The sequence below is a fragment of the Galeopterus variegatus genome, unplaced genomic scaffold, assembly GCF_000696425.1.
Source record: "Galeopterus variegatus unplaced genomic scaffold, G_variegatus-3.0.2 Scaffold604, whole genome shotgun sequence".
Classification (NCBI taxonomy): Eukaryota; Metazoa; Chordata; class Mammalia; order Dermoptera; family Cynocephalidae; genus Galeopterus; species Galeopterus variegatus.
The window spans coordinates 1-21,139 of NW_007726715.1; the positions used below are offsets into that span (position 1 = coordinate 1).

The window sequence follows — 21,139 nt, forward strand, 5'->3', positions numbered from 1 at the left end:
TGGGCCACAATAATCAACCTCATTGTATATCGACAAAATAAAATTAAGAAGAAAAAAAAAAAAAAGAGAGAGACAAAGGAATTATAAGTAAGGAAAGGGGGGAGGCTAGCATGAACCCTGTGGTGTTGGGTTGGAATCAGAGGGTCTCAATATGAATTCATGGGTTTCATTGTATGCATATGAATAGATAGATATAAAAATAGACCAATATATGTACATTTGTCAATACATACATATATTTCCTAGTTCTGTCTGCTGAGAGGGACTAGAAGCAATGAAACCCCAGTACAAAGGAGCACACTTAACACCCAGAAGTTGGTCTCTATATGCCATCCCCAATACAAGGAACCAGGGCCCCTGGGAGAAATGGCTGATTCCAAGGCTGAGCAGGGGAAGTACAAGATAAGCCCAGAGTACCTTAAGGTTCCACAAAGTAAGGAAGTGCTCAAAAAAATGTTGGAGTCATGTCAAATGGACACAGGCCCAATCCAATGAGGCTCCCAGTGGCCAAATATGGGGCAGTCTGAGCAAGAAAATAAATATTGATGGATTATAACCCACAGAACAAAATGAATATCCAAGAGTGCATAGTGATATAAATAATTGAATAACAAATGTGGGAGGAGAGGAAGTAAGTTCTTAAAGTGGGGTTTCATCTAATAAACAGAAAAAATAATAGGTAAATCACCATTTGGCAAACATCATAGTAATAACTATTTCTGAAAAAAAACATTAACGGATGCTAAAATTATTAGGCAAAAAGTATGATGAGAAACAGGATATTTACATAGTCTCAAAGTATCTCCCCACAAGAAAAACCGTAATTTTACAGTGGGGATATCTGGCAAATACCACCTTAACCACGTGATAGAAATTACCACCACCAATAAGGACACAAATTTCTAATATGTGCCTCCAGATATGATATATAAGAACCTAACATCATTCTGTTGTATTCTTACCAAAACTGCGTAGGCTATATTTAATCACAAAGAAACATCAGAAAAATCCAAATTCAGGGACAGCTTACTAAAGTTTCAAGGTACAAGGGCCGGCCCATGGTTCACTTGGGAGAGTGTGGTGCTGATAACACCAAGGCCACGGGTTCGGATCCCTAGATAGGGATGGCCGGTTGCTCACTGGGTGAGCGTGGTGCTGACAACACCAAGTCAAGGGTTGAGATCCCCTTACCGGTCATCTTTAGTAAAAAAAATAAATAAATAAAGTGTCAAGGTAAAGAAAGACAAAGCTAGATTTAGAAAATATTCCAGATTAAAGGAGACTTTGCTAACCTAAGATATTAACATTTGAGGAATATGGGTGAAGGGTATATGGGAATTCTTTGTACTGTTTTTGCAAATGAGTCAATTTATTTTAAAATTTAAAAAATTAAAATTTGATGTGCATGTGTGCAAGTGTCTTTATATGCATAGAAAAAAGTCTTAAAAGGTAGAGTAAAAACCAAAATATTTAAAATAATTATCTTTGACTATCTCTTATTTGTTATTTTCTGGTTTTTCTTCAATGAAATGATAATTGTACGTTATATAAAATGTTAACATTGGAGAGTCTGGGAGAAGGGTATATAGCCATTCTCTGTACTATTTTTGCAACTTTTTTAAAGTCTGAAATTATTTTAAAACTAAAAGTTAACAAAGGAACAAACAAATAGGGTGGGTTATATTATAAGAATGTTACTAGCATCATAATGTCTATAGCTTTGGTCTGGTTCACAGACAAGTGGCCTCCAGTGAGCATGGCAGACCCTGATAATCGAGCAGAGCTATAGCTTTAGAGTCATTCTCAACACAGCTTGCCGAACCAAATGACTGTTGTGGTTACTACAGAGGAAGCCTTTCTGCCATTCCTAGCATGGGAGGAGGAAAGGAGAAAGCCACGTGAAGACTATTAAATACCCCAAGGAAAGTCCCTGAACGCCATTCCAAGGAGTTTAGACTTAATCCTATGGGATAAGCAGAATAAGAGTTTTAAAAGCAGGAGAGTGATATATAACAACAATAACTAACATTTATCAATCACTGACCATGTGCCGGTTACATCTTTTAGCTCAATTAACTTTCACAACAATTCCATTGAATGGATATAATTATTATTATCCCCATTTTGCTGAAAAGGAAGCTGATGCAAAGTTTGTTCAAGTCAAACAGCTATTAAGTGGCAAGACAGAGCTTTGAACCCAGGCACTTGAACTCTAGAGCGAGTGCTCGGAATTCCTGTGCTTCATTGTAGATCTAAGGTTTGGACAAAATCTATTAGTACGCCATGGAGGAGAACCAGGGTGGAGGAGAATGGAGGCCTGGAGGCCAATCGGAAGGCCCACAGTATTTCAGGTGAAACATGATAAGGAAATACGTCATTTACCCATAATGTAATTTCAGCTTTGCAGGAGTCTGCCACATTAATGCAAATAATCCCTTTAAAAATAGATCCTTTTTAAAAGAATTTAATGACATGGTAAGAAATTTGGAGTAAAAAGTGCTGTAAACGTGCTCATGGAGCTTATAGTTCTAAATATCACTTTCCACAGTGAGGTAACTGGCAATCTTAGTGAATTTCAGGGACCTGAAGAAGCAGGAAAATGATTTCCTGTTGTTGCCTATGAAAAAGTAAGCACAATATATGTGAACAAAAAAACTGAAGAGAGAAATGCTTTTGTATAATGAGAATACAGATTTCAGTTTTCACTTTATGGCCACACTAGTAATATGCAAGAAGAGAAATTGCATATAATAGGTACTTAATAAACAGTTATGGCACCAAACTGAATAAGTCAAGTTTACTATCCAAATTGTGCCCTAAAAGTCAAGATGATGGGGCTGGCCCCGTGGCGCACTTGGGAGAGTGCGGCGCTTGGGAGCGCAGCGACGCTCCCGCCGCGGGTTCCGATCCTATATAGGGATGGCCGGTGCGCTCACTGGCTGAGTGCGGTGCGGGCGACACCAAGCCAGTGAAGCTTACCATCCATCTATTAAATGCTGGTAGTATGAGGCTTCAGGTCAAGATGGTAGAATAGACCATCTAGTCACCTCCTCCCACAAATCAACCAATTTACGACTATTAAAAAGCAATGACAGCCAAGCTGGGGATGCTAGAACTCAGGGGAAGAGGAGGAGAGACCTACGGAGTGCATGAAGGCAGGAGAAGCCATGAGAGAAAGAAAGGACTGCTCCTACCATTTCAAATCCCAGCTGCTCCAAGGCTGGAGCTGATAAGTGCACAAAGCAAGAGCTGGCAAAAGCTGCAGCTGTGCCCTTCCTATGAAATTGCTTGGAGGAGGCAGGGGAGAAGAGGGCCTTGGTGGCCCTCAGGCCAGCAAGACCACTAACAGGGTTCCCATGGACCCACATAGGAGCAAGGAACCATAACAATCAAAAAAAGTGTGAAGCTTACCATCCATCTATTAAATGCTGGTAGTATGAGGCTTCAGGTCAATATGGTAGAATAGACCATCTAGTCACCTCCTCCCACAAATCAACCAATTTACGACTATTAAAAAGCAATGACAGCCAAGCTGGGGATGCTAGAGCTCAGGGGAAGAGGAGGAGAGACCTACGGAGTGCATGAAGGCAGGAGAAGCCATGAGAGAAAGAAAGGACTGCTCCTACCATTTCAAATCCCAGCTGCTCCAAGGCTGGAGCTGATAAGTGCACAAAGCAAGAGCTGGCAAAAGCTGCAGCTGTGCCCTTCCTATGAAATTGCTTGGAGGAGGCAGGGGAGAAGAGGGCCTTGGTGGCCCTCAGGCCAGCAAGACCACTAACAGGGTTCCCATGGACCCACATAGGAGCAAGGAACCATAACAATCAAAAAAAGGAGCCACTCAAAGGCCGGTTTGTCACTGCAAGGGACCAGTACATGGCCCGCCCCATGGGAAGTGTTTGGAGTATGGGCAGTAGGGGAGATGGGCCCACTGGAGGAACACTGGGGCACAGCAAGGACAGCTGATCTCCCCCGAATCGGCACAGGCCCACTCAGTGGAAACTGATCAGGAATACAGAACTGCAGGGGGTGCAGTTTGCTGAAAAGACTCAGGCCCAGACCAGAGTTTCCACACAACCCAGGTGTACTGGACCTCACAAGACCTGGAAGTACCTACAAAGTAAACCATTAAAACCTGAGCTGCACAAAAATCCTTCCCCAGGGAATCAGCAGCAAAGCAGCAATTTAGCTCAACCACAGGGCTCAAGCGCTGGTCCCCACAGGATGTTACCCCATTTTAGAAGTGAGCAAAGGACAATAAATTAGCTCCAGTGCAGAGTTTAAGTGGTGGGAACAGCAAATAATCCAAAAGAGAACTGAAAGAAAAAACAAAATCCCCACAGACCAGAGACAAAGTTTGATATTAACTAGTAAAGGTCTCACTTCAACAAAGAACACCTATAAAACCTAGAAGGACTGGAAGCCTCCTGGGCCCAAAAGCCAGGGAGTGGGGAGGGCCAGGGGCCTCAGCTATGCCCCCCAATGCCCACAACCAGTCCAGCGATGACCACTGTGCAGCTGCAGTAAGTGCCCTGGGCACCCAAGCCAGGAGGGTGGGAGACCAAGTGCCTCAGTCACACACCACTGACACCCGCACCCAGCCCAGTGAGGACCACCAAGCTGCCTCAGGAAACACCCTAGGCTCTCGAGCCAGTGCTGTTGGGGGCCTAGGACTTCGGCCACACCCTCCTGATATCTACATTCAGCCCAGAAATTACCAAGCCACCAGTGGAAGCCCCCTATTCTCCCCTGCAGGAATGAGGGGGATGCTATAGGCCTCAACCACAGCCCCTCTCCTTCTTCCTTCTCCCATCCTATTTTCTTCCCCCTTCCCCTCCTCCCCTCCCACCCAACTGCTCCACAACAACATCTTAGAATGTAAAAACAGATGGAGCCGGGGCCAATCCCTCCTCCCACAACCAGGCAAGGAGCATGCCAAAAACACCACTTCCATGTGGGTGGCCCACAACAGCCACCACAATAGTCATGGTGCCACGAAAGTGGCTAGAGGCTTCAACCACCATGCAGATGGCCCACCAGCCACTCAAGTGCATCAACACAAGGAGAGTCACCAGCAGAGACCAAAGAAAAGAAGAGGATGTCTCTCTCCACAAAGCCCATTCCAGAGTGACAGAAGCATCTACTCTACGATAAAACTGGTGGACCTGAACATACCTCCCTCAGCACTGGACAGATCATCTAGGCAACAAATCAACAGGGTAACCGTTACTCTTTCAGAAGGAGAGAAGAAATCTAGAGTTATCAGAGGGGGGAGGGGAGATGGAGAGGTGGATGGGGAGAGATTGGATATGGGGCATAAAGAACAAGTACGATTTATAAAAAAAAAATTATACAATACATAAAGACAAAAAAATGTTGGTAGTATAACAAAGTGTTCTTAAGTGGGGCTCCACTATGAAGGAATTTGTAATATTTGTTGGGATAAAATTTACATTTGAACTACTATGAATAAAGGACTTCCCAACCAAAGTTGAAAAATAAAATTAGAAGAAGGAAACTAATTTTAAGAAACAAATCATTTATATGACTTTAGCATATTATTTGAATTCAAATATACTATTTTAAAAGAAAATTTTTTGGCAGCTGGCCAGTATAGGGAAAAGAGAATATACTATAAACAACCATAATTTATTCTTGAAAACAAGTGCCCAAAATTTCTACTTGAATATGCTTTGTTAGAAATTACTGATCGTGGGCTGGCCCAGTGGTGCACTAGAGAGTGCGCCACTTGGGACTGCGGCGGCGCCCCCACCGAGGGTTCGGATCCCATGTGGAGACCGGTTCCCGCTCACTGGCTGAGCGCGGTGCGGGCGCAACACCGCGGGTTGCGATCCCGTTGCCGGTCAGTAAAAAAAAGACAAAAAGGAAAAAAAAAAAAAAGAAATTACTGATGGAGGGCCAGCCCGTGGCTCACTCAGGAGAGTGTGGTGCTGGTAACACCAAGGCCACGGGTTCGGATTCCTATATAGGGATGGCCAGTTGGCTCACCTGGGAGAGCGTGGTGCTGACAACACCAAGTCAAGGGTTAAGATCCCCTTACCAGTCATCTTTTAAAAAAGAAAGAAATTACTGATAGAGCAATTTAACTCTTTTGTATTGATATTCTATAAGCCAGACTTTTCTTCATTTGAGACTAGCTTCATCCCTCCCCTATCAAAAAGTGAGAAAATTAATTTTCAAGATATTAGAAGTGGGCTGGAGAAGGGAGATTGCAAAGGGAAACAGATGATGAGAATTCTTGACTGAGACATGAACATGTCTCAACATTTTTCTTTTACCTTCCTCAGATATGAAGACCCTGGCATTTCCTCTGTCTCGCTGATGCTGCTCTTTTCATTATAGGGCTGCCACAGTTTTCCAATGCAGAGATGTTTGTGACAGTCTCATTAGCATAAAGACTTCTGGGTGCTGATTTTCTTGAGATAGACTCCAAGGCCTGGCTGGTTTCATTTTTAGCAGCCTCTGAATTTGACAGTGTCGGATCTGACCTGAGGTATTAACAAGGATAAATGAATAGACTGTTTACTTTGAAATATATTTTTTATATAACTAATGATGCAATGTGGGATGACAATGATAGTACTGGTGTAGGGAATGTATGAAAATAACATAGAACTAATTGTTGAAAGTTAGGATTTATGTACATGATCATTTCGAAATTTTTCTGACAGATTCAAATCTTTTAGTAAAACAAGCTAGTGTGCATGAGACATCTTGTGATATGGTAAAAAGGCCAAGTTAGAAAAAAAGTTAAGTAAATTATTATATATCTGTATGATAGAATTTTATGCAGTCATTAAAAATCATGTTTTCAAGTCATAATCAGTGATATTAGAACATGACCACAATACATTTTATGGGAAAAAAAAGGATACAAAGCTACATACACTATATGATCCCAATCTTGTTTTAAAATACAAGTATATGCAAAATTAAAAGTCTGAAAGAAAATACAGTGAGCCAAAGTATTAAAGCAGCTATCTTTGGGTGGTGCAATTATGGGTGAATTTTATTTTCTTCTCTGTACTTTTCTGTATTTTCCAAATTTCCCACAGTAACTTTGTGTTAACAAAGCATTCCTCCCCCCAAAAAACTTACTAAGAAAAAAAAGAAAAGAAGAAAGAAGGAAAAACAATGGCTGTCCCTCTATCTGAGAAAAGAGTTCTAGGTAGTGAATACTGACTTTTCTTTGAAACTTAACATATCACTCCTACAAAAACAATGACTGAAAATTTAAAATGAGTTTTAATTTTCATTATAGTGCTATTATACAAAGATAAACATTATTATACAAAGATAAACAGTCAGAAGAAAAAGCAAATATTTCATGCAAGATTGGAGATGTTGGCTGATCCAATGGTGGGGGGTTATCAGAACCTACTAGCATTAATGTCATTAAAGCTGGTATACAACCACCCACTGCTAAATTTGACTGACTTAAAAAAAATTAGGCATGTTTCTGTTACAGTTAGGTCTGACTTTAGCTCTTCTGGATTTAGTCAAAATTTCTGATCTTCTAATGTTTCACTCCTCAATTGTTTCCTAAGTGAATGCCACTGAATTATTTCAGAATAAGACTGCAATGGCTTTTCCCAACCAATAGAGAAGTTAAAGTATGACCTTACCTTTTTCGTTTCTGTGAACGACACAGTGATTGTGGAGAAGATGCCCTACTTGGCTCATCAGCTAATGTAGCCAAAATAAAGTTAGCTTCCAATAACATATCATCAATACTTAAAGCCATAGGTCTAAAAAGGCAAAGTCAGAGCAAAAATGACACTCATTTTCTGATGAACATTAGGAACACATTAGAAAATGATACTTAATTCTGCAGTAAAAAGAAACAGTAGAAATAGATGTCCTTTTTGTGTTTTCATAAATTAACATAGTCCAAAAAGGTGAAAGGGCCCTTAGAAATCATCAGGTCCAATTTCATCAAATACATCTTAACTCAATCTCATTTCAAATTTTAGTTCTGAAATATATAAAGTATCAGTTTCATAGATATTTAACCTGCTTAAGCCATGTATAATTTTTTAATTAGGCAATTTATTCAGCACCATGTCAAATTTATAAATGTTTCACTTTGCAGAAGAATATATCCTTCTCAATCAAGTGACCAGTTAAAAAATGCCATTTATGAGCCTAGAAGTCATTATGTTAAGTGAAATAAGTCAGGCACAGAAAGATAAATACCACATGTTCTCACTCATATGTGGAAACTAAAAAAGTTGAGCTCATAGAAGTAGAGAGTAGAATTGTGGTTACAGGAAGCTGGGAAAGATAGGGAGGATGGGAGGAATAGGGATGTTGGTTAATGAATACCAACCAACATAGTATACTATAGTAGTGGTAGGTGTCTAGAATGAATAATTTATTGTATAATTTCAAATGGCTAGAAGAGAGGAGTTCAAATTTTCTCAACACAATGAAATGATAAACATTTGTGATGATGGATATACCAATTACCCTGACTTGAATATCACACACTGTATACATGTATCAAAATATCACTCTGTAGGGCCAGCCCGGTGGCGCACTCGGTAGAGTGTGGCGCTTGGGAGTGTGGCGGCGCTCCCGCCGAGGGTTCAGATCCCATATAGAGACCGGTCTGCTCACTGGTTGAGCGCGGTGCGGGCGCGACACCGAGGGTTGCGATCCCGTTGCCGGTCACGGTACGGGCGTGACACCAAGGGTTGCGATCCCATTACCGGTCACGAAAAAAGACAAAAAAAGGGGAAAAAAAATATATATATATATATATATCACTCTGTAGCTCATAAATATGTACAATAAAAAAAAATAAAATGAGGACAATTAAAAAAACCCATGTTATAACATCTTTCAAAATTTTATGAATTCCTGTGGTGTTAATTAATTTCAAAGTGATCCAAAGGGTTTTATTATCAATATACAACAGAAGAAAAGAAACAAACTCAGGAAAGTTCCCAAGGACTTACTTCCCAGGAAAATCGAAATAAATGGATATAGGAGTATGTGTAGCTTCTGAAAATGACAGCATTCCCTGAAAGAAGAAAAAAACTTGAAATCTTTGTCAAAAAACTACCAGTGAAAATTTGAATTTTAATTTGACACAAATATCTGTTTACCTTCAATTCTTTGAAGCAAAATGTTATTTCAGTGTCCACTCCAATTTGAAAGAAGTCAAACTCATCTGGGCCAAAACACATCTCACTATGCACAGAATTGGTCAAATCTGCTTAATATTATACGAAAATAAAGAATAAAATTAGGGCCGGCCCTGTGGCGCACTCGGGAGAGTGCAGCTCTGGGAGCGCAGCAACGCTCCCGCCACGGGTTCGGATCCTATATAGGGATGGCCGGTGCGCTCACTGGCTGAGCACAGTGTGGGCGACACCAAGCCAAGGGTTGCGATCCCCTTACCAATCATGAAAAAGACAAAAAAAAAAACAAAAAGAATAAAATTAAAAGAAGAGAAGGAATAAAATTAGTCTCAGAGGTATTTGTTAAATTTTAATACAAAAAATATAACCATAAATGGTAGATTTTAAAAAGCCACAAATTCTTTGGCATTCCTTCATTGAGAGGTGGGGTCTATGTCTTTGTCCCCTTCCCTTGAATCTGGGTGGGCTCTGTGACTGCTCCGACCAACAGGATACAGCAGAGTGACCTAGAACCAGTTTCTGGGCCCAGGCCTTAAGAGACTGGCAGCCTTTGTTTCCTGTCTCCTGCAACACTTGCCATATGTCGTCCAAGTGACATGGAGAGGCCACATGTGTGTAGGCACTCTGGTTGACAGTGAGCCCCCAGCATCAGTTATGAGCCATGTGAGTGCTCACATAATTCCAGCCCCGGCCACCATCTAACTACAGCTGCGTGACAGACCCCAAGTAAGAACTGCCCAGCTAAGCCCTGTCAATCCACAGAACGATGAGAGACACTAATAAGTTACTGTTTTAAGCCACTACATTTTGGAGTAGCTTGTTGCAAGCAATAAATAACCAGAATATTATAAAAGCTAATTCATTCTAAAGGGAACTACTATGTATGAATATAGTTTACATATAATAAAGTTATTATATTTAATTCATTATATCCCACTGTTTCGAAAAATATTAACAAAAAGTGGGATTAGCAGGTAAAATAGATTCATCATACTCAATTGTAAAACATGGCTTAAAAAAGTGATTTTAATTTTTTTGTTTTGGTGGCTGGTCAGTATGGGAATCCAAACCCTTGACCTTTGTGTTACCAGCACCATGCTCTAACCAAGTGAATGAACTGGACAGCACACTAAAAAAATTTTAATTAGTATATAATTCACATATCATAACTCACCATTTTAAAGTGTCCAATTCAAAAAGAAACATAAATAAATAAATAGAAAGGAAAAAAATAAAGTGCACAATTCAGTGGTCTTTAGTATATTCACAAGGTGGTTCAACCATCATTCACTATCTAATTCTAGAACATATTCATCACCTTAAAAAAAAAAAAAACCCACACCTATTAGTAGTCACTCCCCATTCCTCTCTCCTCCCAGTCCCTGGAAACCACTAATCTACTTTCTGTCTCTATGGATTTACCTATTCTGTACATTTCATATAAATGGAATCATGCAATATGTGAACTTCTGTGTCCGGCTTCTTTCACTTATCATAAAGTTTTCAAGGTTCATCCATATTGCAGCATGTATCAGTACCACATTCCTTTTTATTATTATTATCATTTTTTCTTAGCTGGCCAGTACAGGGATCAAATCCTGGACCTTGGTGTTATAAGCACTACCTTAAACAACTGAGTTAACCAGCCACCCCTTTTTATGGCTGAATAATATTTAATTGTATGATAGATCACATTTTATTTATCCATTCATGAGTTGATGACATTTGGCTTTCCACTCTATCACTATTATGAATAATGCTGCTATAATATTCATTTGGACCATGAAGTAGAAGCTACTTCTTAAAGATGGCAGAGGAACAAGACAGAAAAACCCTGGTGGTTTGATGACCATGGAATAACTATATCAACCACTATTATTTTAGTTAGTGTTTTCTGTCATTCATAGTTGAAGATAACCCTAAATAAAACACTCTACAATTTTTATTTATTTATTTATTTATTTTAAAGATGACCAGTAAGGGGATCTAAATCCTTGACTCGGTGTTGTCAGCACCATGCTCTCCCAAGTGAGCTAACTGGCCCTCCCTGTCTAGGGATCTGAACCCATGGCCTTGGCGTTATCAGCACCACACTCTCCCAAGTGAGCCATGGGCCGGCCCTACACTCTACAAATTTTTAATGTAGATTTTTGCACATCATGTTTCCTTAAACAGAGGAAAGTTTCATATCTTATATGTCTTCTATTCAAAAAGAGATTATTGAACTTGGATTTTTTTCAACAACTACTGTTAGAGCAAACCCTGATGTTTGGAACTTTACATGTATATTCCAAGATAATCAAATACAAGTATTATGCCCTTTTCACATATTCTTTTATGATGTAAAAATGAATGATGCACCAAAAGCATAAGTGACAAAAGAAAAACAGATAAGTTAAACTCCACCCAAATTAAAAACTTTTGTGCTTCAAAGGATGTCCTCAAGAAAGTAAACAGAAAACCTACAGAATGGGAGAAAATATTTGCAAATTGTACATCTAATAAGACACTAGTACATAGAACAATCACCACCATAGAACAATCATAGAAAATAGATACCCCAAGTGAAAAATGGGCAGGTAATTTGAAAAGAAATTTCTCCAAAGAAGACATGCAAATAACCAATAAGCACATAAAAAATGCTCAACAGTGTTAGTCATTAGAGAAATGCAAATCAAACCCAGAATGAGACACTATTCCACTCCACTAGGATGACTATAATCCAAAAGACAGACAATAGCAATCAGAAACCTTATACACTGCTGATGGGAATGTAAAATGGTGCAGTTGTCTTGGAAAACAGTCTAGCAATTTTCCAAAATGTCAAACATAGAATTACCACATAATTCAGCAATTTCACTCCCAGGTATGTACCCAAGAAAAATGAAATAATACATCCACACAAAAACTTGTACATGAATGTTCATAGCAGCATTATTCATAACAGCCAAAAAAATAAAACAAATGCCCATCGTATGAGAAATGGATAAATAAAATGTGGCATATCCAAACAAAAGAACTTTATTCAGCAGTAAAAAGAAATGAAGTACTGATACATACTACAGCATGGAACAACCTTGAAAACATTACGGTAAATAAAGAAGGCTACGTGGCATATGATTCCATATATATGAAATGTCCTAGGAACAGGCAATCCATACAGACAAAAAGCAGATTAGTGGTTACCAGGGACTGGGGTTTGGGCTTAGTAGGAAATGGGGTTTCTTTGGGGCAGTGATTATATGTTCTAAAATGTTTTTGTTCTAAAATTATTTTTTGTGTGTTCTAAAATTAATCGTAATGGAGGTTGCACACGTCTGTGAATATACTAAAAATCATTGAATTGGATATTTTAAATGGATCACTTGTATGGTATGTGAGTTATATCTCAAAAAAGCGTTTTTTAAACACCCACTAGGATGGCTATAATCCAAAAGACAAAACTCCATCCAAGATTTGTCTTTATTCCTCATAGAATTTAGAGAAAAAAAGAATTATTTTGTCTCCCAAACCCCATCCCATTTCCTCCTATCCTCCTCCCACAATATACGTATACTATTTTTAAATATCTTTGTTCAAAAGAAAAATTCAATATGATATTTATACATTCCTCTTGAGCTTCCCAACAATTTAGGGCCTGATACAAGTCCACTTCACACAAATAAAGTCATTTATGTTAAATGCCAGAGTTTTTATCTAAGTTGATCTGGGATGAATAAAATTTCCAATGAGAAAAATATAAAGATACAATTTTCACTCACATATATTCTTTGTTTTCTTTTTCAATCATATCTTTAATAACTTAAATATTATTCAGAACCTTGTAACACAAGGATCTTGAAAGATAATTATATCTACAGGTAGGGATTATTTTGGAAATCAAACTTAATTTTCAAAACCTTCAGGTAAGCAAATTTTTATTTTAAAAGTCCTGTTCTGGGCCAAGCCCGTGGCGCACTCGGGAGAGTGCGGCGCTGGGAGCGAAGCGACGCTCCTGCCGTGGGTTTGGATCCTATATAGGAATGGCCAGGTGTGCTCACTGGCTGAGCGCAGTGTGGGCGACACCACACCAAGGGTTGTGATCCCCTTATCAATCAAGCGAAGCGACGCTCCTGCCGTGGGTTTGGATCCTATATAGGAATGGCCAGGTGCGCTCACTGGCTGAGCGCAGTGTGGGCGACACCACACCAAGGGTTGTGATCCCCTTATCAATCACGAAAAAGGCAAAAAAAATAAATAAATAAAAAATAATAAAAGTCCTGTTCTCGTATCTGTGTCTGACAGTTCTGGCCATTAATGAATCATCAATATTTCCTTACAGCTATGGACGGATTTACATTAAATTTACTGTTTATTCTAAGGTATTTAATCTTCTTTGTTGTTTTTGTAAATGGGTCTTTTTCTACCATTATGTCCTCTAACTGAATATAATTTGTGTATATAAAAACTATTCAATTTTTTCATGCTTATGGTTTTTGTTTATTTGTTTTTTTGGCGGCTGGCCGATATGGGGATCTGAACTCATAACCTTCGTGTTAAAAGGCTGTGCTCTAACCAAATGAGCTAACCCACCCACCCATCATGCTTATGTTATATCCTGCTACCTTACTGAATTATTTTATTGTTTCAGTTAGTTTTTTTTTTTTAAAAAGATGACCGGTAAGGGTTCCTGCTCACTGGCTGAGCGAGGCGCGGGAGCAACACCGAGGGCTGCGATCCCGTTGCCGGTCCCGGTCCGGTACGGGGGTGACACTGAGGGTTGCGATCCATTGCCAGACACGGAAAAAGACAAAAAAAAAAAAAGAAAGAAAGAAAAAAGATGACCGGTAAGGGGATCTTAACCCTTGACTTGGTGTTGTCAGCACCATGCTCACCCAGTGAGCGAACCGGCCATCCCTATATGGGATCCGAACCCGGGGCCTTGGTGTTATCAGCACCGCACTCTCCCGAGTGAGCCATGGGCCGGCCCAGTTTTGTCATTGATTCTCTAGCGTTTTCCAGGTGTACTGCCATGTCATTTGCAAAGAGATAGTGGCACTTTTTCTTTAATGCCTCTAATTGACTTCTCTTATCTAATTGTATTGACTAATAACTCTAGTACAGTGTTAAATAGTAGTAGAGATAACAGGTTTCTGATCTTAGTGGAAATGACAATAGTGTTTATCTATGAAGATGCTGGCTTTAGGTATATGTAAAATACATATAATTCATCATGTTAAGAAAGTACCCATCAATTCCTATATTCTTCAGTGTTTTATATCAAGAATGAGTGTTACACTTTTTCTAAGACTTTTTCAGCATCTATGGAGATAATCATATAAATTTTTTCCTTAGATCTATTAATATAGTGTTTTATATTAATGGGTTTTCTTTTTTTTTTTTTCCTTTTTGTCTTTTTTCATGTCCGGCAATGGATCGCAACCCTCAGTGTCGCTCCCGGACCGGGACCGGCAACGGGATCGCAACCCTCGGTGCTGCAACCGCACCTCGCTCAGCCAGTGAGCGGGAACCGGTCTGTATGTGGGATCTGAACCCTCGGCGGGAGTGCCGCTGCACTCCCAAGCGGCACACTGTAGCAGTGCGCCACTGGGCCGGCCCTAATGGGTTTTCTAATACTGAACAAATTCTGCATTTCTGGAATAAATCCTAGTTGGTCCTGGCTTATAATTTTCTTAATGAAGTGTTGAATTTTACTTCCTAATATTTAATTCAACTTTTATGTGCACATTTTTAAATGAAAATATGACCATACTGTACATACCATTTTATAATCTACTCAGTAATATATCCTAACTATTTTCTAAGTCAGTAAGTATGCTTTTATAATTATTTGTGTATATATGCTGGTGTTTTGTTTTCCACTACAATAATTGCTTCAATAAACATCTCTGATATACACCCTCAGAGAGAGAGGAATGTTTTTATACATACACACACATAACATTACTTTTAATAGTTTCATAGTATTTCATACTTGCACTCAACCAATTTCCAGTTGTTAAATCTGAAGTACAGAAGAAGACATACCAAACTCTTAAAGTGCTTATCTCTGAATAGTGGGATTTCAAGTAACTTTTTATTTGTGCTTTTTTTTGTATTTTTAATTTTATTAAATGAACATGAATTGCATAAGTAGTAAGGACGAGGTTTAAATGATATATTTTTTTAAAGGACCCAACAATACCTTAAATGTACATTCATCCCAAACAAGAAGGCTCACATCACTCCCAGTGTGCTAGCGTAGAGGAAGTTCAACAATAAGATTAAATAATGGGTCCCCAGTCAACCATAACTATGAGTACAAGTACTCATCAGAAAGCTATTCATGAAGGACAATTTCTCCTGGTTACTAAATGGTAATCTCTACTGGGAGGTGGCATGATGGAACATAAAACAGACCCTTTCCCTGGCCAAACATATAGTTTCCAGATCATGTACTCCTGAGTGCCAAAATAGAATGCCAAATGGACTTGCAGGAAGCAATGCTAGCACAGTGGTAACAAGCCTACACCTTGGAGACCGACTATCTGCATTCCGATCATAATCTACCACTTATTGTGTGACACCAGGCAGGTCACATAGTTTCGCCGTTTGTAACTTCTTCATATGTAAAATGAGGGTAATAATAGTTCCTTCATCATAAGAAGATGAAATGAATTCACAAATGTAAACTGTTTAGAACAGAACCTGGCACAAAGTAAACACTACAGAAGTCATCTGACACAAGTTAAGCGCTGGTTCTACTGGTTTTGTACTTTTTTTTTACTGGCAGCTGGCCAGTATGGGGATCCAAACCCTTGACCTTGGTATTATTAACACTACGCTCTAACCAACAGGGTTTTTCACTTTAAAATAATACAGTTCCTTCCTTTGTATTCTCTCTTTACTGCAATCACCAAAATCAAATTGTCTGAGGTTAAAGAGTCTCAAACAGCTTTATGTGCCAAAAAAACCCTAGGAAATTTTCTTGATACCAAAACTCCTGATTTAATTGTGCTTTAGTCTCTCCATTACATCTAGGTAACTCTAAGCAGAGCTGACTTAAGGAGTATTCACATTCTCTGGACTATATATTTGCCTCTGGAATATCATTTACATTTCTTTTTTTTTTTTTTTAAAGATGACGGGTAAGGGGATCTCAACCCTTGGCTTGGTGTTGTCAGCACCACGCTCAGCCAGTGAGCAAACCGGCCATCCCTATATGGGATCCGAACCCGCGGCCTTGGTGTTATCAGCACCGCACTCTACCGAGTGAGCCACGGGCCGGCCCTAGCTGCTGCTTTTTTTGAGAGACCACACGCTTGGGCCAGGATTGAGAAGGGCTTAGGACAGAGACCCCTAACAATTAGGGGATTTGTTCTATACTTTCAAAAATATGATGCCTTGAGAGCTCTGCTGGAAAGGATGAAATCTACTTGCACATGCAGAGACATACAGATTGTGTGTCTAAGGCATGATGACTGACAGCTGGGTCTCCTGGTGCAGAAAGGGATAATGGGTTACAAATAACAGGCGCAGAAGGACATTTCAGCCCAGCAGGCAAGTCATGAAGAGCAGCCAGGCAGAGAAGCGGTGCCCCAGAGCTGCCATGGCAACTCCAGAAGCAAAGAACACTCCAGACCCTCAGGACACATCATGTTCGGATGCTGAGTGCCCACAGAGATTTCTGGCATCAGCTGGCTGCAATTGTCTCTCCGAGATATCATAAAACAATTGCAGTAACTATTTCTTTAGATCTCAACACCCTTAATCCTTGGTGGTTAAAAATGAGAAGTCCTAGATTGCACTGTGGTGACCCTATCTGTGTTTTCTGGGTCTATTCAGTGACAGGGGCTCTAACACTCCCAGCAAATCTCTGCTAACTGTATTAGAAGCAGAAAAGATCCTACTCGGCAGGAAAGAGTGCCTAGGCCCTACCACTATTTCATTGACCAATGGGCTATCCATACGTGTAACTTAGCAAATAAACTGCATCATTTCCCAAGAACAAGCCTGCAGGAAGCCTCCATTCACAAACAGTTTGTAAAATTCTGCAACTCAGACCACATTTTTCATGGAAATAAACATGATCAGTGATGGTTATATCCACCAGGTAAGCTACAGCACATTTTTGTGAGAATGTGCCAGGCACAGCAATACAGAGAACTTACGTGTCCCTGGCTCACCTACAGAAGGGGCCAAGGGCAAGGCATTGAAAAGCATCCCCAATCACAGCCCATGCTGAATAAGACGTTCATTAGCTGCTACTAGCAACAGCAGTCCATTCCTAATAATGATGGTGACCCAGATCTCTAGTACCTCTGGCACCTACCAAAACCCAACATAAAGCTCTCTGGGGAAAGATAACAGCATCCTAAGCCTCATGTTTTTCCTACAAACAATTATGATAATGCAACGTCCAGCACATAAAAAATAACCAGGCATACAAGGAGACATGACCACCCAAATGAAAATCAGCAGACACTCTGAGACAACAGGAAACAGACAACGGAGGAGTTATAAAACACAGATGTCAGAACTGCTATGTTCACCATGTTCAAAAAGATAAAGACAAGACTGAGAATTTCATTAGAGACCAACAATAGAAAAGAACACGTCAGGCCAGAAAAATAGCAAAAAAGTTCTAGAATTGAACAACACAATAACCAAAATTAAAAGCTCAACAGATAGGTTTAAGAATAGATTAGATCCAGCTGATAAGAAAGTTAGTAAACTGGAAAAAAGATCACAAAAGAGTATTCAGAATGAAGTATATTCGGGAAAAAAAGGCAGACACAGAACCCATCCTCACAGAGTACAATTCAGCTCTATAATTTATTTATTCCTTGTTACTTGATTGGTTACACTTTTAAACATGTTGAGCCTGTTTCCTGGCCTCTCTATTCTATTCCCCTGGCCTTATCTGGCTATCCTTGGCTACTCCCTTATTTAAACACTCTCTTAATGAAAAAAACTATATGTCTAGTATGCGATAGAAGAGAGAAGGGGGATGGGGGTGAGAAAGAGAAAGAAGGAGATAGCCACAGGGAGAGAGAGAATTATAGAAACACCAAACTGTCAATAGAGGTTACCTCTGCCAAGTAGGATCTGGGGTAGGTAGAGGAGAAAGACCTTCCTTTTTCACCTTTATACTTGTCTATATATTTTGGATGTAACACAAAGAGCATATATTGCTTTTGTAATTTAAAAAACAATAAAGATAAAATATCTTTTGGCTCACAAAACAATGCTTAGCAATAATTAAACATTAATTATTAATGTTTAATGCTACAGCTTAACTGAAAAATTGGGTACACTTTCACTGACAAATATGCCTCACTCATTTTCTAGAGGAAAAAAAATGTACCACTTAGGCAAAAAAATCAGTTCATATAACAAATGTTAAAAATTCTTCAAGCCGTGTATTCTAAGACTTATATAGATACCATATAAATGCAAAGTACTATGAGATAATATATTTTTCTCTTTTGATAGAACTTGATGTAGAAAAACATTATGGGATATTTTTAGAACTTTCTTGGCCACTAAATTATTATTGCTCCCATGAGGCAGTTATTATCTACTATTATCTTTGTCAGGATTTCCTCTTGATGCTGTAAGGTAATTTCTCCAAGTTAAGTTTTAGCTATAAAATAAAATATAACTGATTGAAAAGATCTAGGCCATTAATTCTTCACTCTGTAACCATACTATATTCAGAAAAAGAAAAATAAACAACAAAGAACTTATTACCTTGGTTGAATCACTAGTGTATTAGCACACATATTCTTTTCAAAAATAACTTGCAAAGGCTGACTTTCTTGAAAACACACATTGTGAGTTCTTTTAATACCTTAAAAAGAATAAAGCAACTTCTTAAATAATTTTAAGTGTAAAATGAACAGATTTTAAAAGTCTTGAAATAAAAAATGGAAATAAAAAAGAAAAAGACAAAAAAAAAAGTCTTAAATTTCACAGCCAAATTAAAATAATAAACTTAAAGTAACATTTTCCATCTGGCAAGTGCATATTGCTTGGAGAAGCACTATTCCTTAATGAAATGTGTTTATCGCTCCCTAGTGGACACAAACCAATGTCACAACCTCTGAACAATCAGGCAGCAGAGTACCCAAATTCCTTCGAAATACAGGTAGTTTCTTAAATTGTATATCAAATAGTGATTGCTCACTATAGATCATAGCTCTACAATTCTCTTTTAGTATCTTTAATTCAGGACTTATATTTCTGGATAGAACTCTTGGCAGTTAGACCTCAACATCATTTGTGAATTATTTTCCCTTTAGAGGAAAAGGAGGAGGTAGCAATAAGGGGTATGACCCTATGTGCCAGGAACTGTAGCATACATTTTACATACATTCTCTCTGATCTTCACAATCTTCAGAAAAGGAAACTTAGTGAGGTTAAGTGACTTTTCAAGGCTACATTGTTTTAACAAGTACAAGTAGAATTTGAATCTAAGTTTGCATAGAGAATCCATGTAATAAAATCCAGGTGGGCTATAACTTTCTACAGCATAAAAATGTTGCAGTGAAAATCAAAAGGACTCACTTAGAAAAAACATTTCTCAATTTACATGTTGGGGTTTTTTTTACTGAATTAATAACAATAGCAAAAACAAACAAAGAAAATTAAAGAACAAACAAACAAATAACAGAAACATTTATTAATTTAATAAATATTTACTGACCACCTACTACATACTAGGCTTTATTAGCTTTTTTCTTTTCTTTTTTTTTTTTTTTTATAAAAGATGACCGGTAAGGGGATCTTAACCCTTGACTTGGTGCTGTCAGCACCATGCTCACCCAGTGAGCAAACCGGCCATCCCTATATGGGATCCGAACCTGTGGCCTTGGTGTTATCAGCACCGCACTCTCCTGAGTGAGCCACAGGCCGGCCCCTGCTTTATTAGCTTTTGCTGCATAACAAACTACTCTAAAACTTAGTGGCTTAAAATAACAAATATTTGTTATTTCTTATGATTTAGCTGAGTGGTTCTTCTGGCCTAGGCTATGCTTAGTTGAGGCTGAGTCATCTAGGACAGCCTCATTTTCATGTCTGGGGCCTCAGCCAGGACAACCAGATGCCTGAGGTGACTGAGCCCTCTCACCACACAGCTTCTAATCCTCCGAGAGGCTACACCATGCTGTTCCTGTGCAGGCAGAAAGGTTCTTGTGGCAACAGTGGAAGCGGACAAGTCCCTTGAAGCCTAGGCTTATCACTTCTAGTGCATTCTATTGGTATCAAAGCAAGTCTGAGGCCAGCAGAGAGTCAAAGTGGGGAAAGACTCCAGCTTTTGATGGGAGAGGCTACAAATAATTTGTGACCTTTTTTGTAATCTACCACACAGGGACTACTTTAAGAGCCAGGATTAGGGGGGCCGGCCCGGTGGCGCACTGCTACAGTGCGCCGCTTGGGAGCGCGATGGCGCTCCCGCCAAGGGTTCGGATCCCACATACAGACCGGTTCCCGCTCACTGGCTGAGCGAGGGGCGGGCGCAGCATGAGGGTTGCTATCCCGTTGCCGGTCCCTGTCAGGTACGGGCGCGACACTGAGGGTTGCATCCGTTGCCGGACACGAAAAAAAAAAAAGAGCCAGGATTAGGGGCCGGCCGGTGGCACACTGCTACAGTGCGCCGCTTGGGAAGTGCGGCGACGCTCCCGCCAAGGGTTCGGATCCCACATACAGACCAGTTCCCGCTCACTGGCTGAGCGAGGTGCGGGCGCAGCACTGAGGGTTGCGATCCCGTTGCCGGACACAAAAAAAGACAAAAAGGGGAAAAAAAAAAACGAGCCAGGATTAGTGGGAACAAATCAGACAAAAATCTCTGTCCTCACAGAGCATACATTCTAGTGAGGGGAACAGACAATAAGAAAATACATAAGTAAAACAATAGGCAAAGGAGCGGGGTACACACCCTGAGGAGGTAGCACACTAGAGCTTCTCAATCATGGAGGACCTTCTAGGCCATCCTA

General features: G+C 39.6%; 1 protein-coding gene across 1 annotated transcript in view; it reads right to left on the bottom strand.

Annotated features, from left to right (window-relative positions):
• Positions 1-6,301: 6,301 nt before the first annotated feature.
• The window catches only part of RAD9B (RAD9 homolog B (S. pombe)), a 29,585-nt gene continuing 14,747 nt past the window's right edge, over positions 6,302-21,139 (bottom strand). The window contains exons 5-10 of the mRNA XM_008570466.1: positions 18,897-18,996; positions 15,581-15,669; positions 9,129-9,235; positions 8,979-9,043; positions 7,644-7,766; positions 6,302-6,506 (exon numbers count right to left, since the gene is read on the bottom strand). Of these exons, the coding sequence (XP_008568688.1) occupies positions 6,302-6,506; positions 7,644-7,766; positions 8,979-9,043; positions 9,129-9,235; positions 15,581-15,669; positions 18,897-18,996 (689 nt within the window). The remainder of the gene's footprint in view (positions 6,507-7,643; positions 7,767-8,978; positions 9,044-9,128; positions 9,236-15,580; positions 15,670-18,896; positions 18,997-21,139) is intronic.